The 19,547-nt window shown below is 43.8% G+C and overlaps 1 protein-coding gene across 1 annotated transcript; it reads left to right on the top strand.

Annotated features, from left to right (window-relative positions):
• The first annotated feature begins 17,867 nt into the window (after positions 1-17,867).
• LOC134221813 (uncharacterized) lies at positions 17,868-18,875 on the top strand. The gene has a single exon (XM_062700990.1). It carries the CDS (start codon positions 17,868-17,870, stop codon positions 18,873-18,875), a length of 1,008 nt encoding a protein of 335 aa, XP_062556974.1.
• Positions 18,876-19,547: the final 672 nt, after the last annotated feature.

The following is a 19,547-nucleotide window of genomic DNA, read 5'->3' as shown; positions in this document are numbered from 1 at the left end:
ATCGAACGCCGTTGGTGATGAAGCAAGTGTGTAGGAGCCAGATAACACTAAATACTCATCCTACTTGGTTGGCATTGTACAAAAACATATATGAGGGAGTTAGTTCTGAGAATGTATTGCGAGAGTTCGGCTACTTGCCCGCTGCTGTGAATTTGGTTTCATCAGTACCCGCTAAGCTGCGGAGAACGACGGAGGTCCTTCATAGTTTAGTAGGGAAAACACTTGTCTAGCGTACTGGTTTCGTTGGATCAAACCCCACCGAAGTTCTCTAGATCAATCTCCGTAATGGAGGCAGTTGTCGAAGAATAAACAAGTTGTGTGACGCCATCTTGATATATGTTTGTATTCCAAGTAGTTCTTGTTGTTGTCTTGAGCTCCAGGTAGTCTATGAAATAGAGTCAAGGTCGATGGATCAACCTCCTTAATAGAGGCAGATATTTGAAAATAAGCAAGTCGTGAGACTCCTTCTTGGTATATGTTTGTATTTTAAGTAGTTATTTTCATTGTCGTGGGCTCCGTAATGAAGGCAAGGCAGAATACGTGAATGGAATCCGTATTTTTTTTGTCGAAGAGACGTACAAAATTATCAACAGGTACTCATAAATGATTCATAATAAGCTACAGGCAGTGAAAGTTATTTCATGAAAATCTTTATTGTTTGCGGCAAATTGGGTCGAAAACGTGATAAAATCAGGTTAGGCAAAATCAGGGGTAGACAAAATCTGGGAGTGACAAAATCGGGTCAACCTCTTCTGAGTGAATATACGCATTCCTAGTACAGTAGCCGTTCGATAACTGCAAAATGTTTACTTTTCAGTTATCGAATGCCGTTCGATAACTGCAACGCCTTCTAGACGTCAAACGGTTGTCAATCGAACGTCAAATACAAGAAAAGTGCATCTAAATGTGCAGCGCAATGCAGCTGTCATTGAGTCTGACATCGGTTTGAAGTTTAGCGGTCTGATAACTGTAAAACTGTTGCAACTATCGAATTGCAGTTAAATGACTTGCAGTTATCGAACGTCTGCTGTAGTTTTTGTTTTTGCCATGGTACTAGGTAGTCTATGAACTCCATATAGGAATGATCTGTAGATCAACCCACGAACGGAAGGCTATTGGTATATGTTTGCATTTCAAGTAGTTCAAGTTGTTGTCATTAGCTCTGGACAGTTATTGAAGAATAAACAAGATGTGAAACCTCATCTTGATATATTAGCATTCCAAGTAGTTATTGTTGGCATATGCCACTTTTGAAACAATCCGAAAGGTTACGTGTGAAGATCCTGAGGCCTATTTTAGCATTTTCTTGGAAGACCATAAACATATGCAATGGACGTATTCTATTCTATGTACCACAAAGGGCATGTACCACTTTTGAAACAAGCCAAAAAATCTCTGGGTACCCATGCAGATTTAAAGTCCTATTCCAGGGTTTTCTTGGATGACCATTAACCTATGCAATGGACGCAATCTATTCTATGTACCACAAAGGGCATGTACCAGTTTTGAAACAATCTAAAAGATCTCTGAATACGCGTGTAGACCTAAAGGCCTTTTCCAGGGTTTTCTTGGATGACCATGAACATATGCAATGAACGCACCAGAGGACTTATCCGAGAGATTTCTTCGATTGCGCAGAACATATGTAGTGATCACATTTGATTTCAAGATGCGCAAAGAGCATGTACCACATTTGAGACAAGTCCATAGATCCATGGTTACGAGTGTAGACCTTAAGGCCTTATTCCAGAGATTTCTTGGATGACTCGGAACATATACTGTGAACGCATTCTATGCTAAGTACCACAAAGAGCATGTACCGTGTTTGAAATTGCATAATAGGCCTTTGGTTACGCGAGTAGATCTTTAGGCTTTACTCCAGGGATTTCTCGGATGACTAAGACTTCATTTCAGGGATTTTTGCATTACCCGAAGCATATACTGTAAACACCTTCAATTCTAAGAAGCACAAAGAGCTTGTAGCATATTTGAAACTGGCTGAATGGCCTTTGGTTACGCGTGTAGACTCTTAAGCCTTACTTCAAAGATTTCTTGTATAACCATGGGCATATGCTGTAAACTTTGACAATAGGCAAAACGTATATGAGTTTCTGTTTCCAAAACTGTCAAAATTATCCAAATCGGTTGAAAATTGTTGAAGTTATGAGAATATCAATTTAGTGGAACACGGGTACCCTGTCGGCCATCGACGTGTGTTTTTTTTGTTGGCCGCATAAGGGTTAATGAGCATATATTAGGGAATGTTTAAAGATTACGTAACTCTTAAAGGGGGAGGGGATCCTAAAAATGTGCACTTTCATACGAAAAACCATTGTTTATTATATATACAAAAAACTACCAAGGTAAAAATATATATCAGGTTTCGCGTGGCATATACAAAGGCATTTTCCTTAAGGCTCTATAAACCGTAATCAATTTGATGATGAAGATGATTTTGTTCTCATTCGCACTAATACTAATGCAATTTTAGCCAAAATTCAATATTTCACTGCTATTCACCAACTTACCTCTGTCAACGTATATTCATGGTATTTTCATATTAATTTTTCACTCACCTAGCTAATTAATTATTAATTAATTGACTAAAAAGCGCCTAAAACTGCTTTTTTCCTAGACAAATTTTCGTATACTAATTGTACACACACCAACTCCGAACGATCGAAACACACCCATACACTTATTTTGAACATGCACTCAGTTTTTCACTTGTTCTTTTCTCGCCGTTTTCTTGATTTTATCACAATTTAACATAATTCACTACCTAACTTTCACTTTTGTCTTTGATATTGAACACCAATTTCTGCACTTCATGTCGAAAAACCAACGAAAACTGCTTTAAAAAATTTGAAGTGAGAGACAAATTTGACGGCCGTATTGTGAATGTTGCAAAATTCGGAACACCCAAATTCACTACCGCATTAGGTGAAATAGTGCGCTCAAAATCACGGCAAAGCAACTTAGAAATATCAAAACAATACATCGAATATGCTAGTCGACACGCAAACAACTTTATGCATATACAAGAAAAGAATCATCATTTCATCGTTGCCAGATTTATTTAATCAAATAATTATTGCGGTTTGTCGAATTAATCAAATCAACCAAAAAAAAAAAAGAAAAGATTATGCAAGCTTCTGTTGGCAGGGTGGAGAATGGTTGACATTTAATTTTACAGTACCATTCATCCTACCATGCAGTCAAAAAAAACAAAACCACGGCAGCCGCAGCAGCAGCCATACGACAGCACATACTTTTACTATTTTCTCCCCCCACAATCAATGTTTTCGTAGAATAATTTCTCATCGTATAATCGGGTTTGGTGGCAAATATACATTTCATTCTTCCTTACTCATTTTACAGATTAGAACTAATAAATCAGTATCTGTGGCTAGCACTCTTTCAAGGCTGTGTGCCACAGCCTAATTCAACTCGATTCTGTTCTATTTGGACTGCGCTCAAGAAAGTGTGGATGGATAGCACGAGACTCACGCAGCAGCAAACAAACAGTCTGCGGATGAAGAATAAAAAAGACATAATTTCGTCTTACATTAATTTGGGAAACTGTCCCAATCTGCTCGGTGCACGAAATTTTACCGGATAAATGTAAATATTCGGAGAATCAAAGTGTTTCACTGTACTTTCCCCAGCACTGTATGTTGAAAGCCCAGTGGTGTGTGAAGAATTTTAAAATAAGTTTCCATATAATAAATATTTCATAAATGCTCAAAAATAAACATTTTGTTGCATCTGGCAACATTATGTAGCAGCTGACAAGCTTTTACCACCCCATTTCCACCCACCTTAAATTTTTGTCACTTTTTCGTGCTAGTTGCCTCACCAATACTAACAAGCAATAACGTCATTAATTTTCAAAACAGAGTTACGGAGTCTTGAGCCTTAAAGAAAGTCCACCAATCACATAACGTAAATTATGGCTATTTCATCATAGCTACCACTACCCCCCCACTTCCCATCCTACACTATTTGTATGAATCCTTTAAAAATTATATGGATCGTCACACATCTCGCAACCCCTCCCCGCTAAACGTTGCGTAATTTATGAAAGTTTCTTTTGATTAAATAAAATTATTATTTAGATGAAGTTGTGTTTTCGTACTATGTTTAGGTGTCCAACAAGTCAATTTTATACAATTTCATTATTTCGCTTCAGTGCTTTGTTCGCCAAGTCCTTTCTAACACCGAGCTACTTCAACTTATCCTAAAAACTTGTGATAATTTCGAATTCTGTCCCTTCTTTCTTAGTTGTGAATCTCTACGCTTTGGAAGAAGTCTTATTTCGGCCGGAGATACGGGTTTGACATCATAACTTGAAGATTTATATGCGTACTCTTGCCCCACCGGTACCTAAGTGCTTTTACCCCACAGTCCCAAAAAATATTCAAGTAATGGTTTTGACTTCTTGGAAAACCAACCGGATTGGTGTTCTGTAGCATAAAGTACTCTATACAATAGGTTATCGAAATGGTATATTGTTCACATGATTGAACGTATATATGGTAATGAAATACTAGTTGCGGAAATCCAATTATTTTTAGCAAAATGACCAAAAAGTTATCTAACTCCATATCTCCCTTGTTGTTTATTCAAATCGTTTACAATTACACATGATAATGGTTGGCCAGAATACCTGTCAAACTGATGCAGTGCTGCTAGTTTACCTTTTTTTATTACTTCAAAAAATCGAAAACGTACTCTTACCCCACGCGCACTCTTGCCCCACTCTACTCTACTCCAAAATTGCTCTTCAAAGTGCTTGGACATATGTAGTTTCTAAAAAAAACGTCAAAATTTTCATACACTCCTGAACAAAATTTTCTTTTTTCGTTTTTTTTTGCCAGAATACGTATTTTTGGACAGATTCAGATTTGGACAGATATTCAGAATAAATAAAAATCTCATTTTAGCTCAAAATGTTACATATGCAGTTTTTCAAACAAACGGTTTAAATATAGCCACTATATATAGAAAATAATTAGTAGAGCTCTTGTTAATAAACAGATAAACATATAATTTGATGTTGGCAATATAAACTGGAGAAGTCCCCTTTGCGGGCCAGCCTAGGGTACCGCCAGTTGCAGTAGAACCAACGTATTTAAGGGAGAGGGTAGGCTGAAGTGGCCGCCATAGTGTGCCAACCAAGGGCATCGCCATTAATTGTAACTTAATGATACTTTAAATGTAAGTTGAATGAAATATTATAAATGTCATTGTTATGAATTGAAAATTAGATTACAGTCTTGAAGCTGTCCTAAATCTAGCTGCTATCGAGAGGGCTTCCCTGGATCCGAGAAAAATACGTCCCTAATATTCTTCAAGAATTTGCGATACTATTTCGCCATTTTAGATTTGTGTTCAGGAACCAAGTTTGACAATAAAACTATACTGAGAGTATGAAAGAAAGGGAAATCGTGGACAGAGACAGGTTAGATACAAAGAGTTGAGATTTAATTCAACAGAATTTTTCTTCTATGGAAACGATCTGAACGCCCCCTCCCCCCAGACTGCATCTAAAGAAGACGATCACTGGGCGGTAGGGGAGGGGGAGACGAAAAATGCCCGTTCGCTTTCAGTAAGGGGCATCATCCTCGATGTATGGTGTGGGGGGGGGGCGATAGGAGTACTGAACTTCGTAGAACAATCCGGCATCCTTCAAGTGCCTCCTGAATACTACCCGGTATCCCATACATATTTCGGGGGTGGCCGTACTTGGGACACCTGCAGATAAAGTGCTCCACTCTGTTTTCGGTTTCGTAGAGATCACAACGGGACCAGAAGAGCCCTCCACCGAAGTTGTGGGAGACCCTTGTGTGGCCGGTCCGGAGCCTCGATATCACCTGTTGTTCTTTTTGAGTAGCTGGATCATTCCAGGAGCCGATGGATCCTTTGACTTCCCCAAAAAGAGTCCTCTGCTATTGCTCCAAGTACGAGCCCAGTCCTGGCCGACGACATTCTTCGTCCATTTCTTAACGTCGGCCAGCGGGACGAAGTGGGTGTAAAGTAGACCCTCGTGTCCGACACTGGCCAGGGCATCGGCTTCGGTATTTTCCCTAATGCCGCAGTGGCCAGGGATCCAGGCGAAGGTGGTATCGGGGATCATACCTGAAAGGTTTCCCTGGGTCCAGGGGTGTTTCGGAGTCTCTCTTTGCAGAGTCCGTGAAGACCACGATTGGCTTATTCACCGGGAGGGTGGCCGTGACAAAAACGGCGGCTGCTTCGGCGGAAAAAAATTTGTACTGGCGAGGTAGGCTCTCCGATTTGGCCAGATTAGCTGATTCCAAAGCAAACTATTCGGCTGGAGACGGATTCGTCGGTATACGGAATCTCACTATTTCGGAATCGTGTTGCAATGAGTTCCAGTACGGATCTTTGCTCCGTGCCAGTGAACCCGCACCACTGGGGGGAGACTGGTGCCGGCTACACTTCTCAGGATCCGGTCAGCCTCGTCGAGAAGAGGGATCCTGTCATCTCCTGAGGTGGCAGCAGCGAAAGAGCCATCAAAGTCTGATTGCGGAAAGGAAGAACGCCGGCATCAACGCAGGCAGCTTCAGCGGGACGTGATGAACTTATAAATTAATATAAAAAATCACGATAATAAAGAATTAAAAAAAAGCTTCAGTGGGAGTGAACGGAAGTAGACCGAAGGCCACCCGGATGTAGCTGTTGAAAATAGGCGAGAGTGTGTCGATGAGGTTCCGGTAGACAGGACAAATTAGCTCAATGACAATAGCTTGCCCGACTTTTAGCCTGGTACTCTTATTATTGGTACGGAGTTTTTTCTAGAGAGCTTTAATGAGACTAATGCTGGATATACTCTTGGGGGACGCCAGTTTCTTTAGGGTACTCGTCCGATGCTGTGCCCCCAACGAGCACTTGGAAGGTTCGGCGGGTGAGGAAGTGATACCCCAGTTTTGTAGTTTTCTGAAGTGTACAACTTGGTGAAAGAGGTCTCAACAACACTCATATGTGCGAAGTAAAACGTCACGAAATAGAAGAAAACTTACAGACCAGTATTCTTCAAGGCTCACGTGTACAGAAATATTGTTTTTACACAAAAGTTAACTTGAACATTTTTTTTTTAATTTAAACATCACTACATGTAATAATTAGGGGTGGGCTTACTCGGTGAGACCGATGGTGCGTCGTCGGGGCCCTTGAACTCATGCGATAGTGGAGAGGAGGGAAGGAGCATCTTCATAAGGTTGCAGGCACCCTGGTTTGGCGGCGATTCGGCGGAAGAGCGATATCGATAAAAGCCGCATGTGGCAGCCAGCGATGTGGCTTGGTTGTTCCGCTTGGTATTCGTGGTGGGTTCTTTTGGCTCAGTTTATCAGTCGGTTCTCGTGCCCGCAGGCGAGAGCAAGTCGCATTGGATAGGGTTCCCAGTAAGCGGGCGCGAAACCACACAACCTTGCCAGGTCCTCCTCCTCAGTAAAAAGCGTGCTTTACCACTCGTTGCGTGTGATCCTGCGTATTAGCTTCTGGGTCTTGCTAGTCACCGACACGGGTATCCTTTGTCCGTCACTTGGTACCCGTTATGTAGGCCGAAAAGTTGCCATGGATTGCCAACGGACGCTAAACGCATCAGTTCGGATAACAGCAAGCGGGCGCAAAACCACACAACCATACTGGGTCCTAACCTCAAAAACGGGCGTCTAGCGTTCACGTGACGTGTGACCCAGCGAAATTGGCGAATGGTACTCGCTGGTCAATGGCAAGGAATGCGCAGACGAATCGTGCGCAGTAATCCTTAAACTGGAACAACACTCCACTACCGGATACGAGGGTGTCAACGGACTTCAATTCATACGCGGTAACGTCCCGGAATTTGTTTCGGCAATTTTTCCTTCAACAGACACCAGTAGCTTCGTGAACGGCCTAATCTCGACTCCCCTGCTACTGGCTTTTTTAACTTCTTCAGTTCTCCTCATCCCTCCTTTGATAGTCATTATTCTCCTTCCATTGCTCTATGCTTCCGTGTTGTCGTATCTTTTTGTTCTCATAGAGTTGTACGGTATTTTATAGCACTCAATCATTCGAGGGGTATCGTTGTATAGTGTTATACAATTTAAATTAAATTTAAAAAAATGTTTTCTTTATAATACAAGATCTTTTCCAGTATATGAAAATTAATAGCCCAAAATTTAAACAGTTAATCAATTTCAATATATGTGCATCTAACCTAAAGCAATCGGAGTTGTATCCACCTTGTGACGGTCGTTAACCCAAGGGGTCCAGGTCCGGTTAAAAGCCTTGTCGATATCGAGTGACACAAGGTCTACATGCTTTCCTTCCTCATAATACACTTCTTGGAACACACTGCCCAGGTTGGCAAAATATGTGTTGGTGCCATAGCCTGGGCGAAAAGCGTGTTGACGGTAGCCAAACCTTCCCACTATGGGGTATTCTCATACAAATGGGCGGCCAAAAATATTCTCTCAATGAAAATTGTTTCTATGCAACATATATTATGTAAAGGAGTTTTTAAGAACAATCAATCGTCAACCCTTCAAAAAAAATTGCCCATAAAAAAAAAATTTAATTTTTTTTTTTTGGGAATTTTATTTTGTTTGTTTTTAATACAGCATGCATAAAATAGCAAACAATCATATTTCTAGTGATAATGTTGCTCAATTTCTAATCATTCTTCTTCTTCTTCTTCTTATTGGCATTACATCCCCACACTGGGACAGAGCCGCCTCGCAGCTCAGTGTTCATTAAGCACTTCCACAGTTCATTCATTTATTTAGTCTACATCTATACAGATAACACTGAATCAACAATTTGACGCCACAATACACGGTTCGAGGCTGCATCTCTCCATCCTCGAATACGCCCCACGCTCGCCAAGTCGTTCTGCACCTGGTCTGCCCATCTCGCTCGCTGCGCTCCACGTCGTCTCGTACCTGCCGGATCGGAAGCGAACACCATCTTTGCAGGGTTGCTGTCCGGCATTCTTGCAACATGCCCTGCCCATCGTACCCTTCCGGCTTTAGCTACCTTCTGGATACTGGGTTCGCCGTAGAGCTGAGCGAGCTCATGGTTCATTCTTCGCCGCCACACACCGTCTTCTTGTACACCGCCAAAGATGGTCCTAAGCACCCGTCTCTCGAATACCTGAGTGCTTGCAAGTCCTCCTCGAGCATTGTCCATGTTTCATGTCCGTAGAGGACTACCGGTCTTATTAACGTCTTGTACATGACACATTTGGTGCGGTGGCGAATCTTTTCGACCGCAGTTTCTTCTGGAGCCCGTAGTAGGCCCGACTTCCACAGATGATGCGCCTTCGTATTTCACGACTAACGTTGTTGTCAGCCGTTAGCAAGGATCCGAGGTAGACGAATTCCTCGACCACCTCGAAGGTATCCCCGTCTATCGTAACACTGCTTCCCAGGCGGACCCTGTCGCGCTCGGTTCCACCCACAAGCATGTACTTTGTCTTTGACGCATTCACCACCAGTCCAACTTTTGTTGCTTCACGTTTCAGGCGGGTGTACAGTTCTGCCACCTTTGCAAATGTTCGGCCGACAATGTCCATGTCATCCGCGAAGCAAATAAATTGACTGGATCTGTTGAAAATCGTACCCCGGCTGTTACACCCGGCTCTCCGCATGACACCTTCTAGCGCAATGTTGAACAACAGGCACGAAAGTCCATCACCTTGTCTTAGTCCCCGGCGCGATTCGAACGAACTGGAGTGTTCGCCCGAGATCTTCACACAGGATTGCACACCGTCCGCCGGTGCTTTGGGCAGTCTGGTAAGCTCTCCGTTATGGTTCTCGTCCATAATTTTCCATAGCTCTACGCGGTCTATACTGTCGTATGCCGCCTTGAAATCAACGAACAGATGGTGCGTTGGGACCTGGTATTCACGGCATTTTTGAAGGATTTGCCGTACAGTAAAGATCTGGTCCGTTGTCGAGCGGCCGTCAACGAAGCCGGCTTGATAACTTCCCACGAACTCGTTCACTAATGGTGACAGACGACGGAAGATGATCTGGGATATCACTTTGTAGGCGGCATTAAGGATGGTGATCGCTCGAAAGTTCTCACACTCCAGTTTGTCGCCTTTCTTGTAGATGGGGCATATAACCCCTTCCTTCCACTCCTCCGGTAGCTGTTCGTTTTCCCAGATTCTGACTATCAGTTTATGCAGGCAAGTGGCCAGCTTTTCCGGGCCCATCTTGATGAGCTCAGCTCCGATACCATCCTTACCAGCGGCTTTGTTGGTCTTTAGCTGTTGAATGGCATCCTTAACTTCCCTCAAGGTGGGGGCTGGTTGGCTTCCATCGTCCGCTGAACTGACGTAGTCATCTCCTCCGCTGCCTTGACTTTCACTGCCTGTACTCTCAGCGCCATTCAGATGTTCCTCGTAGTGCTGCTTCCACCTTTCGATCACCACACGTTCGTCCGTCAAGATGCTCCCATCCTTATCCCGGCACATTTCGGCTCGCGGCACGAAGCCTTTGCGGGATGCGTTGAGCTTCTGATAGAACTTGCGTGTATCTTGAGAACGGCACAGCTGCTCCATCTCCTCGCACTCCGCTTCTTCCAGGCGGCGTTTCTTCTCCTGAAAAAGACGGGTCTGCTGTCTCCGCTTCCGTCTATAACGTGCCACGTTCTGCCGGGTACCTTGCTGCAGCGCGACCGCCCGCGCTGCGTCCTTCTCCTCCAGAATCTGTCTGCACTCTTCGTCGAACCAATCGTTCCGTCGACTTCGACCCATATACCCGACGTTGTTCTCCGCTGCGTCGTTAATGGCTGCTTTGACTGTATTCCAGCAGTCCTCAAGAGGGGCCCCATCGAGCTCACCCTCTTCCGGCAACGCTGCCTCGAGATGCTGCGCGTATGCAGTGGCGACATCAGGTTGCTTCAGTCGCTCTAGGTCGTACACTTCCACAGTTATTAACTGCGAGGTTTCTAAGCCAGGTTACCATTTTTGCATTCGTATATCATGAGGCTAACACGAAGATACTTTCATGCCCAGGGAAGTCGAGACAATTTCCAAACCGAAAATTGCGTAGACCGGCACCGGGAATCGAACCCAGCCACCCTCAGCATGGTCTTGCTTTGTAGCCGCGCGTCTTACCACACGGCTAAGGAGGGCCCCTTCTAATCATGAACAGGTCTAGAGAATAAAAACCACAATTTTCAAGAAAACTTTGATTGCTGCATTCTCGTAAAGGCGCAAATATGCGTAGGCAAATCACTCACAAAGAGGTGGTACTAGGGTTATATTTCAATCCTCCATTTACAGATGAGGGGACATTTGTGGACATTAGGTTTGCGGGACCATTTTATAGCAAAGAATTATTATAACTAAAGTTTTTCTTCTACAACATTTTGATATTAATCTTTGCGTGTAAAACAAACCAAACTATCTCAAAGCTAAGGATTTAAGCTTGGAAACGGTATATAAAACCTTAAATTTGGATAAAAATTGACTTCATAACATACAAATCAAAGTGAGGAATGATTTTTTATTTTCATCAGCTTTTTTCCTTTCGTCAGCCCATATCTTTTGACTGAATAAACACAGCGCTTCAATATTTTCCGATTCTCGTATCTAGGGTATATACTTTCATATGATATATAAATTAGACAAATAAATTGTTCGATTAATGGCCACCCTTTTCCCCATAGTGCTTCCGTCGGTTTCCAGTCTCTCCCTGAGTCGCCGATTGACCATCCTCTCGACGGTTTTGGATGCACATGAGGTCAGGGAGATTGGCCTGAACTTGGATGCATCACGGCTAGTCACGCTGCTCTTCGGGATAGGCACAACGAAACTTTTCCTTCACTCGTCCGGGAACGTGCGGTTTCTCCAAATGCTGTTGACGAGCTTAAGAACAAAGCTTTCGCGGCCGGAGGGAGTCGTTTAATCATGGGATGCACCAACTCATCCGGCTCGGATGGTCCAGCAAGAACCCTCGTAAGTTTTAAATCAATGCTCACGTTTCAAAACAATTTATTTGAATTTGAAACGAAAAATAATATTTTATATAATTTGAAATGACGGCCCGCGAACCGATGGCCGGGGTGTTCGAAAGATAACTTTATACTCGGCCCGCCAACTTTTATATCTGGCTCAAGAAGCTCTTTTTTACTATTTATGTTAAATACGTAAGTTTTAAATCAAAGCTCGCGCTTCAAAATCATTTATTTGAGTTTGAAAGGAAAACAATATTTTTTGCAATCCCTGATCATAATACATGGTTTACTGTGACGGCAAGAAACGCCAATAATTACTGAGGCATCTTTCATACGTTGCGTTAGAGGCCCTGCTATATTCTGCCCACTGGGTACCTAACTGACATAGCGATAACAATAGATAATGATTCAGCGCGAATAGGAGGAATGATAAAAACCAACGTCTTGATTTGTTGCTATCATATAGATTCACTTCAAGTTGATTTGAGATTCGGAAAATTAACTAAATATTGAGAATAATTTAGTACATATATTGGAATAACTCGTTTCTTCTGAGTGTGAGCTACAACTCACTATAGTAGATATCTTATATGATAAATTAAATTATTGTAACTATTGAAATTCCAGATTTCTTAAGTGCACCTTGATAACAACGAGTATCTGCTCTCCTAAACTAATAACCTAAAATCTATATACGAACGGGTAAGGTAAACCGAATTGCCTATTAGAAAATAATTAATTAATCGCCGTGTACTTAACAACAGTTACAAACTTATAGTAAACCTGCCAGCTAAGAGAGGAATTGAATGAACTCAGATATTTACTGAAGATTTGTAAGTAATCACATTGTTTGAGCTAAGCATAAACCTAATCTCGAAATACATTCTAGTTAAAGTTGCCCTGAAACTACGGTTCCGCTGCTAAAAAATTCAGTCCGAACAAATCTTTAAAAATCTTCATCGATTCCTCCAGTATGCAGACTACGCAAATGAAAGATCCACAGGGGCCAGTGAGCTGCTCCAGTTGCAACCGCCCTGACCACCTAGAGGACATGGTGGCTTGCGATGATTGCGCTAGATGGTATCATTACAGTTGTGCTATGGTTGATGCCGCCATCAAGGACCAGCCGTGGAAATGTGAACCCTGTGGACTCCTCCGCTCAACTGCTTCGGGGATCAATGCAGAAGTTGGAACTAGCTTGGCCGTTCCAACTGGAGCCGTCAAGAAGTCAGGAAAGCCGCCCGGCAGTAAAGCAAGCTCACGTAAGACGAAAAAGACAGATGTCAGCAAAGCTGTAAGTGGTACCTCTAGTGCTAGAGCCCAACTCGCCTTAGAATTAGAAGTTTTAAATGAACAACAGCAGCTAGAACAATCCCAGCTCGAAGAAGAGAAGCAAATTAGAGCTAGGCAGATCGTTGAGGAGAAAAAGCTTAGAGATCGCGAGTTAGAGATAGAGTCTAGGAAGTTGGCAGAGGAAAAAGCGTTTCTTGATAAGAAAATAACCGACGAACTAAAATTCCGTAGAGAGCAAATGGCTATCAAGAAAAGGTCCCTTGAAGAGAAAGCTAAACTTATTCGCGAGCACTCACAGCGTGGTAGTAGTCGAGCGTCGGAGATCAGTCAAAGTGTCCCGGAGATTAGTGAGAAGGTGAACAAGTGGTTAGAAAATGCAAATCATAAGCTAGAAGTGCATCAACGAATTCTGTCAGCCCCCGTGGCGAACGAAATGCTGGCAGATAGTTTCAATAACCTCAGTTTGGTGCAGCAAAATGGTGAACGACAAATAGAAAACAGGCGGAATGGTGATTCGCGTGGATTTCATCCGGACCACTCTGCGGAGGGTGTACGAGCTGTTCCGGAGAATAAGAACACAAGCGGGCTTCATGAGCAATCGTGGCCGTGTCGCCGACAGGAACATGATGATGAAGAAGAGTCTTTCGTGTATGATCATCAAGCGGAAATGGGCCCAACGAACCGCCAACTTGCCGCTCGTCAAGTTATGGGCAAAGATCTTCCAGTCTTTTCCGGTGCACCTGAAGAATGGCCTATCTGGATCAGCAACTTTAATAGATCAACTACTACATGCGGGTTCTCTCAGGATGAAAATCTTATGCGGCTCCAGCGTTGTCTTAAGGGACCCGCTTTGGAAATGGTACGTGGAAGGCTCCTAACACCTGCTAGTGTACCGCATGTTATTAAAACGTTGCAATTACGCTATGGACGTCCGGAAACATTAGTACGGGCGCTTACGGAGAAAGTTCGACAACTTCCCTCACCAAAGATGGAAAACTTGGAGAGCATCATTGACTTCGGCATGGCTGTCGATAATCTAGTAGAACACCTGAAAACGGCGAAACTCCACGCACATCTGATGAACCCATCTCTTCTTCATGAACTAGTCGGTAAACTGCCGGTCGACTATAGAATGAAGTGGGCAGCATACAAAGGTACAAGGGTGGAGGTGGACCTAAGAATATTCGGAGCATTCATGAATTCCATTGTGGAGCTTGCGTTCGACGTGACGGATGAGCATCCAGTCACTAAATCATCTAAAATAGCTCAGAGACCAAGGGAGCGTGGATTTGTACAGACCCATACAAACACTTCATTCACAGATGGGAATGCGGCAAGCAGTACCGACTACCGAGAAGAAAAAACGCCGAACAGAGTTTGTGCAGCTTGCGGAACGGAAGGTCATCGGCTTTACACTTGTGAGCGGTTCAAGTCACTTAACGTAGATGATAGGCTGAAGATCGTCAATCAGAACTCGTTGTGTAGAACTTGCTTGAATCAGCACGGGAGGTGGCCCTGCCGGACATGGCAAGGTTGCGGAATAGCGGGATGTCGATTGCGGCACCATACGCTGCTACATTCTACACTTCAAGTTACTTCAGCTGCATTCTCTACGAGCCATGTGGATAAAATGCAGTCTTCTGAGGGACCCTTGTTCAGAATATTGCCAGTTACGCTATGCGGACCGAGTGGATCGATCGATATATTCGCGTTTATCGATGAAGGCTCCCAGCTAACACTTCTGGAAGACGACGTAGCATCCAAATTAGGAATTTCAGGACCGAGCGAGCCGTTGCAATTACTGTGGACTGGAAACGTTACGCGAAGTGAATCAACATCTAGGCGATTGCTAGTGGACATAAAAGGGACCCAAGTAAACCAAAAATTTAAACTCTTTGACGCTCGAACGGTAAAAAAATTGATGCTACCACCGCAATCTCTCCGCTATCAACCAATAGCGTCCGCATACCCCCATCTTAGAGGGCTCCCAATAAAGGATTTCGAAAATGTTACTCCCAAGCTTCTGATCGGTCTTGACAACCTGAAACTCGCAATACCACTTAAAATCCGAGAAGGAGGTTGGGGCCACCCCATGGCAGCAAAATGTCGTCTTGGCTGGAGCATCTACGGATGCTCATCGAAAGGATTCGGATCGGTCACTTGTGGGTTTCATGTTGGAGGATGGACCAATCAAGACCACGAGTTGAACCAAATCGTTAGAAACTACGTGTCCTTGGATAACGCTGGGATAACCTCCCCAATAGCACAATTGGAATCGGAAGACGAGAAACGTGCGCGAGAAGTACTCGATAGGACAACTCGAAGGGTACCAACCGGATTCGAAACTGGGCTCCTCTGGAAAACGGACAACGTGGAGCTCCCGCAAAGCTACGGCATGGCCTACAGAAGACTATGTAGCCTCGAGAGGAAACTGTACTAAGGAGGAACATCTGTACGAATGTGTGGGTAAAATAATCCGTGATTACGTAGAGAAACAATATGCACATGAAGCCACAGAGCTTTCAACCCAAAGGCCAGAAAAAAGTTGGTACCTTCCAATTGGGGTAGTCATCAATCCTAAGAAGAACAAGGTTCGTCTGATCATGGATGCAAGAGCAACAGTGGATGGTGTATCATTCAACTCTTTCCTATTGAGAGGGCCAGACATGCTAACGTCGCTACCAGCAGTTCTGAGCCATTTTCGCAAGTTCCAATACGCCATAGCAGCCGACATAAAGGAAATGTTCCATCGCATCAAGATTCGAGAAGAGGACCGACAATTCCAACGGTTCCTATGGCGAGATCGCCCGGAACTGAAGCCTTCGACGTTCGTGATGGATGTAGCGATCTTTGGATCTACCTGTTCACCAAGCTCAGCACAATATGTCAAAAATCTCAATGCACGAGAGTTCGTGAACATGTACCCAAAGGCAACGGATGCAATTATTCGTCATCATTATGTCGACGACTATCTTGACAGCTTTGGCTCGATGGAAGAAGCCATCCTGGTAGGGCGACAAGTCAAGGAGATCCATGCAAGAGGAGGGTTCGAAATACGCAATTTTCTTTCAAATAAGTGTGAGATCGCAAATAGTATCGGATCTCAATCAACGTCTATGGAAAAGGTGGTTCAAACAGGAATGGACGAGTATTCCCAATCTGTTCTGGGAATGAAATGGATACCAGCTAGTGATTCTTTTACCTTTTCATTTGAGGCACGAGAGAATCTACAGAACGTTTTATCCGATGCCCACATTCCAACAAAACGGGAAGTGCTTCGGGTCGTCATGAGTCTCTTCGACCCGCTAGGCCTGATCACGTTCTTCTTAATCCACGGAAGGATCCTTATGCAAGATGTATGGGCATCTGGCATCGAATGGGACGACAACATCAGTGAAGATCTCAATGGACGATGGAAAATGTGGTGCGGACATCTTCAGCAATTAAACTTACTCCGTATCCCTCGCTGCTATTTTGCCGGCGGTGAATCAGCAACATACTCTACGCTACAGGTCCATGTGTTTGTAGACGCTAGCGAATCCGCCTACGCAAGCGTAGTGTACTTTCGCGTGGAAACACCAGCAGGTGCGGAAGCTACCCTAGTATCGGCAAAATCGAAAGTAGCACCTTTGAAAATGCTGTCCATTCCACGCTTAGAGCTACAAGCCGCTGTTTTAGGTACGCGATTGATGAACAGTGTCATCGGCATGCATGGCATTCTCGTAACCAAACGTGTGCTCTGGACCGACTCTCGAACAGTATTGGCCTGGATTAACTCTGATCACCGCAAGTACCATCAATTCGTAGGCTGCCGTGTAGCGGAAATCTTATCATCGACGCAAGTAAGTGAATGGCGGTGGATCCCCACTAAATCAAATGTAGCTGATCTCGCAACAAAGTGGGGATCGGGTCCCTGTTTCAGCGAACAAAGTGTGTGGTTTGGTGGACCAGAATTCCTGCGTCAGCCGGAAAATATGTGGCCAACACAACAGCAAACATTCCATTCAACTACAGAAGAATTTCGAACCTGCAACTTTCATGTCACCATCTCCCAACCCCTCGTGGAGCCAACTCGTTTTAGTCGCTGGGAGCGGCTCCATAGAACGATAGGATACGTTCATCGGTTTATCGACAACATCAAACGGAAAAGGCTCGGATACTCACTAGAATTAGGAACACTTACTAAACATGAACTGGTCACTGCGGAGCGAAGCCTTTGGAAGCAAGCACAAAACGAATATTATACTGCGGAAAAGAAACAACTCGACGAGAAGGGGTCTACTACTGTATGCAGGACAAGTAAAATATATAAGCTGTGTCCGTTTATGGATAAGTCAGGATTATTGCGTATGCGAGGTCGCCTGGAGTTAGCTACACACGTGCCATACGAAGCAAAGTATCCAGTAATACTACCACAGCAATCTCCAATCACGGTTCTTCTGGTAGATTGGTATCATCGTCGGTATAAACATGCAAATCGGGAAACAATTATCAACGAGATGAGACAGCGCGTTCAAATCCCAAAAATGCGAGCATTGGTAGCAAAAGTGTCAAAAACATGTATGTGGTGCCTAGTATGGAAAGCTGCTCCTAAGTCACCAGCAATGGCTCCGCTACCGAAGGTACGTCTCACCCCGTTTATTCGTCCCTTTACGTACGTTGGCGTAGACTACTTTGGTCCAATACTCGTGAAGCAAGGTCGGAGCAACACCAAAAGATGGATCGCGCTGTTCACTTGCCTGAGCATTCGTGCAGTGCATATGGAAGTAGTGCACACCCTCTCGACGGAGTCATGCATATTGGCGATACGCAGATTCGTTACGAGACGTGGAGCGCCAGCAGAGATATTCAGCGATAATGGGACAAACTTTCACGGAGCCAACAATGAACTGAGAAAACAAATAGAAAAACGTGATCAAAGGTTAGCAGAAGTTTTCACCAATGGCAATACAAAATGGTCGTTCAACCCTCCAGGCGCTCCTCACATGGGTGGGGCGTGGGAACGCATGGTTCGCTCAGTAAAACTAGCCATAGGTGGATTTCTCGAATCTACCAGAAAGCCTGATGATGAGACTCTAGAAACCGTAATAATTGAAGCAGAAGGAATAATAAATTCACGACCATTGACATACATCCCACTGGAGTCAGCAAATCAAGAGTCCCTCACGCCGAACCATTTCTTGCTCGGAAGTTCCAGTGGCGTTAAGCTATTACCGGTGTTACCAATAGAATATCGAGCGACTCTACGGAGTAGCTGGAAACTGGCACAGCATATGGCTGACGGCTTCTGGAGAAGATGGCTGAAAGAGTACTTGCCGGTCATATCGCGACAATCCAAATGGTTCGACGATGTAAGGGAAATTGCTATTGGGGACTTGGTACTCGTAGTAAATGGTGCGGTGCGGAATCAATGGACACGTGGACGAATTGAGAAGGTAATCCCGGGTGCAGATGGCAAGATTCGTCAAGCATGGGTACGAACTGCGGGAGGACTGTACCGCCGACCGGCGGTGAAATTAGCGCTCCTTGACGTCATAGGACATGATGAACCAGGACCAGAGAATGCAAGTCGTTCACGGGAGGGGGAATGTGACGGCAAGAAACGCCAATAATTACTGAGGCATCTTTCATACGTTGCGTTAGAGGCCCTGCTATATTCTGCCCACTGGGTACCTAACTGACATAGCGATAACAATAGATAATGATTCAGCGCGAATAGGAGGAATGATAAAAACCAACGTCTTGATTTGTTGCTATCATATAGATTCACTTCAAGTTGATTTGAGATTCGGAAAATTAACTAAATATTGAGAATAATTTAGTACATATATTGGAATAACTCGTTTCTTCTGAGTGTGAGCTACAACTCACTATAGTAGATATCTTATATGATAAATTAAATTATTGTAACTATTGAAATTCCAGATTTCTTAAGTGCACCTTGATAACAACGAGTATCTGCTCTCCTAAACTAATAACCTAAAATCTATATACGAACGGGTAAGGTAAACCGAATTGCCTATTAGAAAATAATTAATTAATCGCCGTGTACTTAACAACAGTTACAAACTTATAGTAAACCTGCCAGCTAAGAGAGGAATTGAATGAACTCAGATATTTACTGAAGATTTGTAAGTAATCACATTGTTTGAGCTAAGCATAAACCTAATCTCGAAATACATTCTAGTTAAAGTTGCCCTGAAACTACGGTTCCGCTGCTAAAAAATTCAGTCCGAACAGTTTACAGTTAGCGTTTTAATGATAAAACGGCCTACTTTTCCATA

The sequence above is a fragment of the Armigeres subalbatus genome, chromosome 3 (assembly GCF_024139115.2).
Source record: "Armigeres subalbatus isolate Guangzhou_Male chromosome 3, GZ_Asu_2, whole genome shotgun sequence".
Lineage (NCBI taxonomy): Eukaryota > Metazoa > Arthropoda > Insecta > Diptera > Culicidae > Armigeres > Armigeres subalbatus.
The sequence above is the reverse complement of the archived record's forward strand: the minus strand, read 5'-3'. Positions and strand labels throughout refer to the sequence as shown.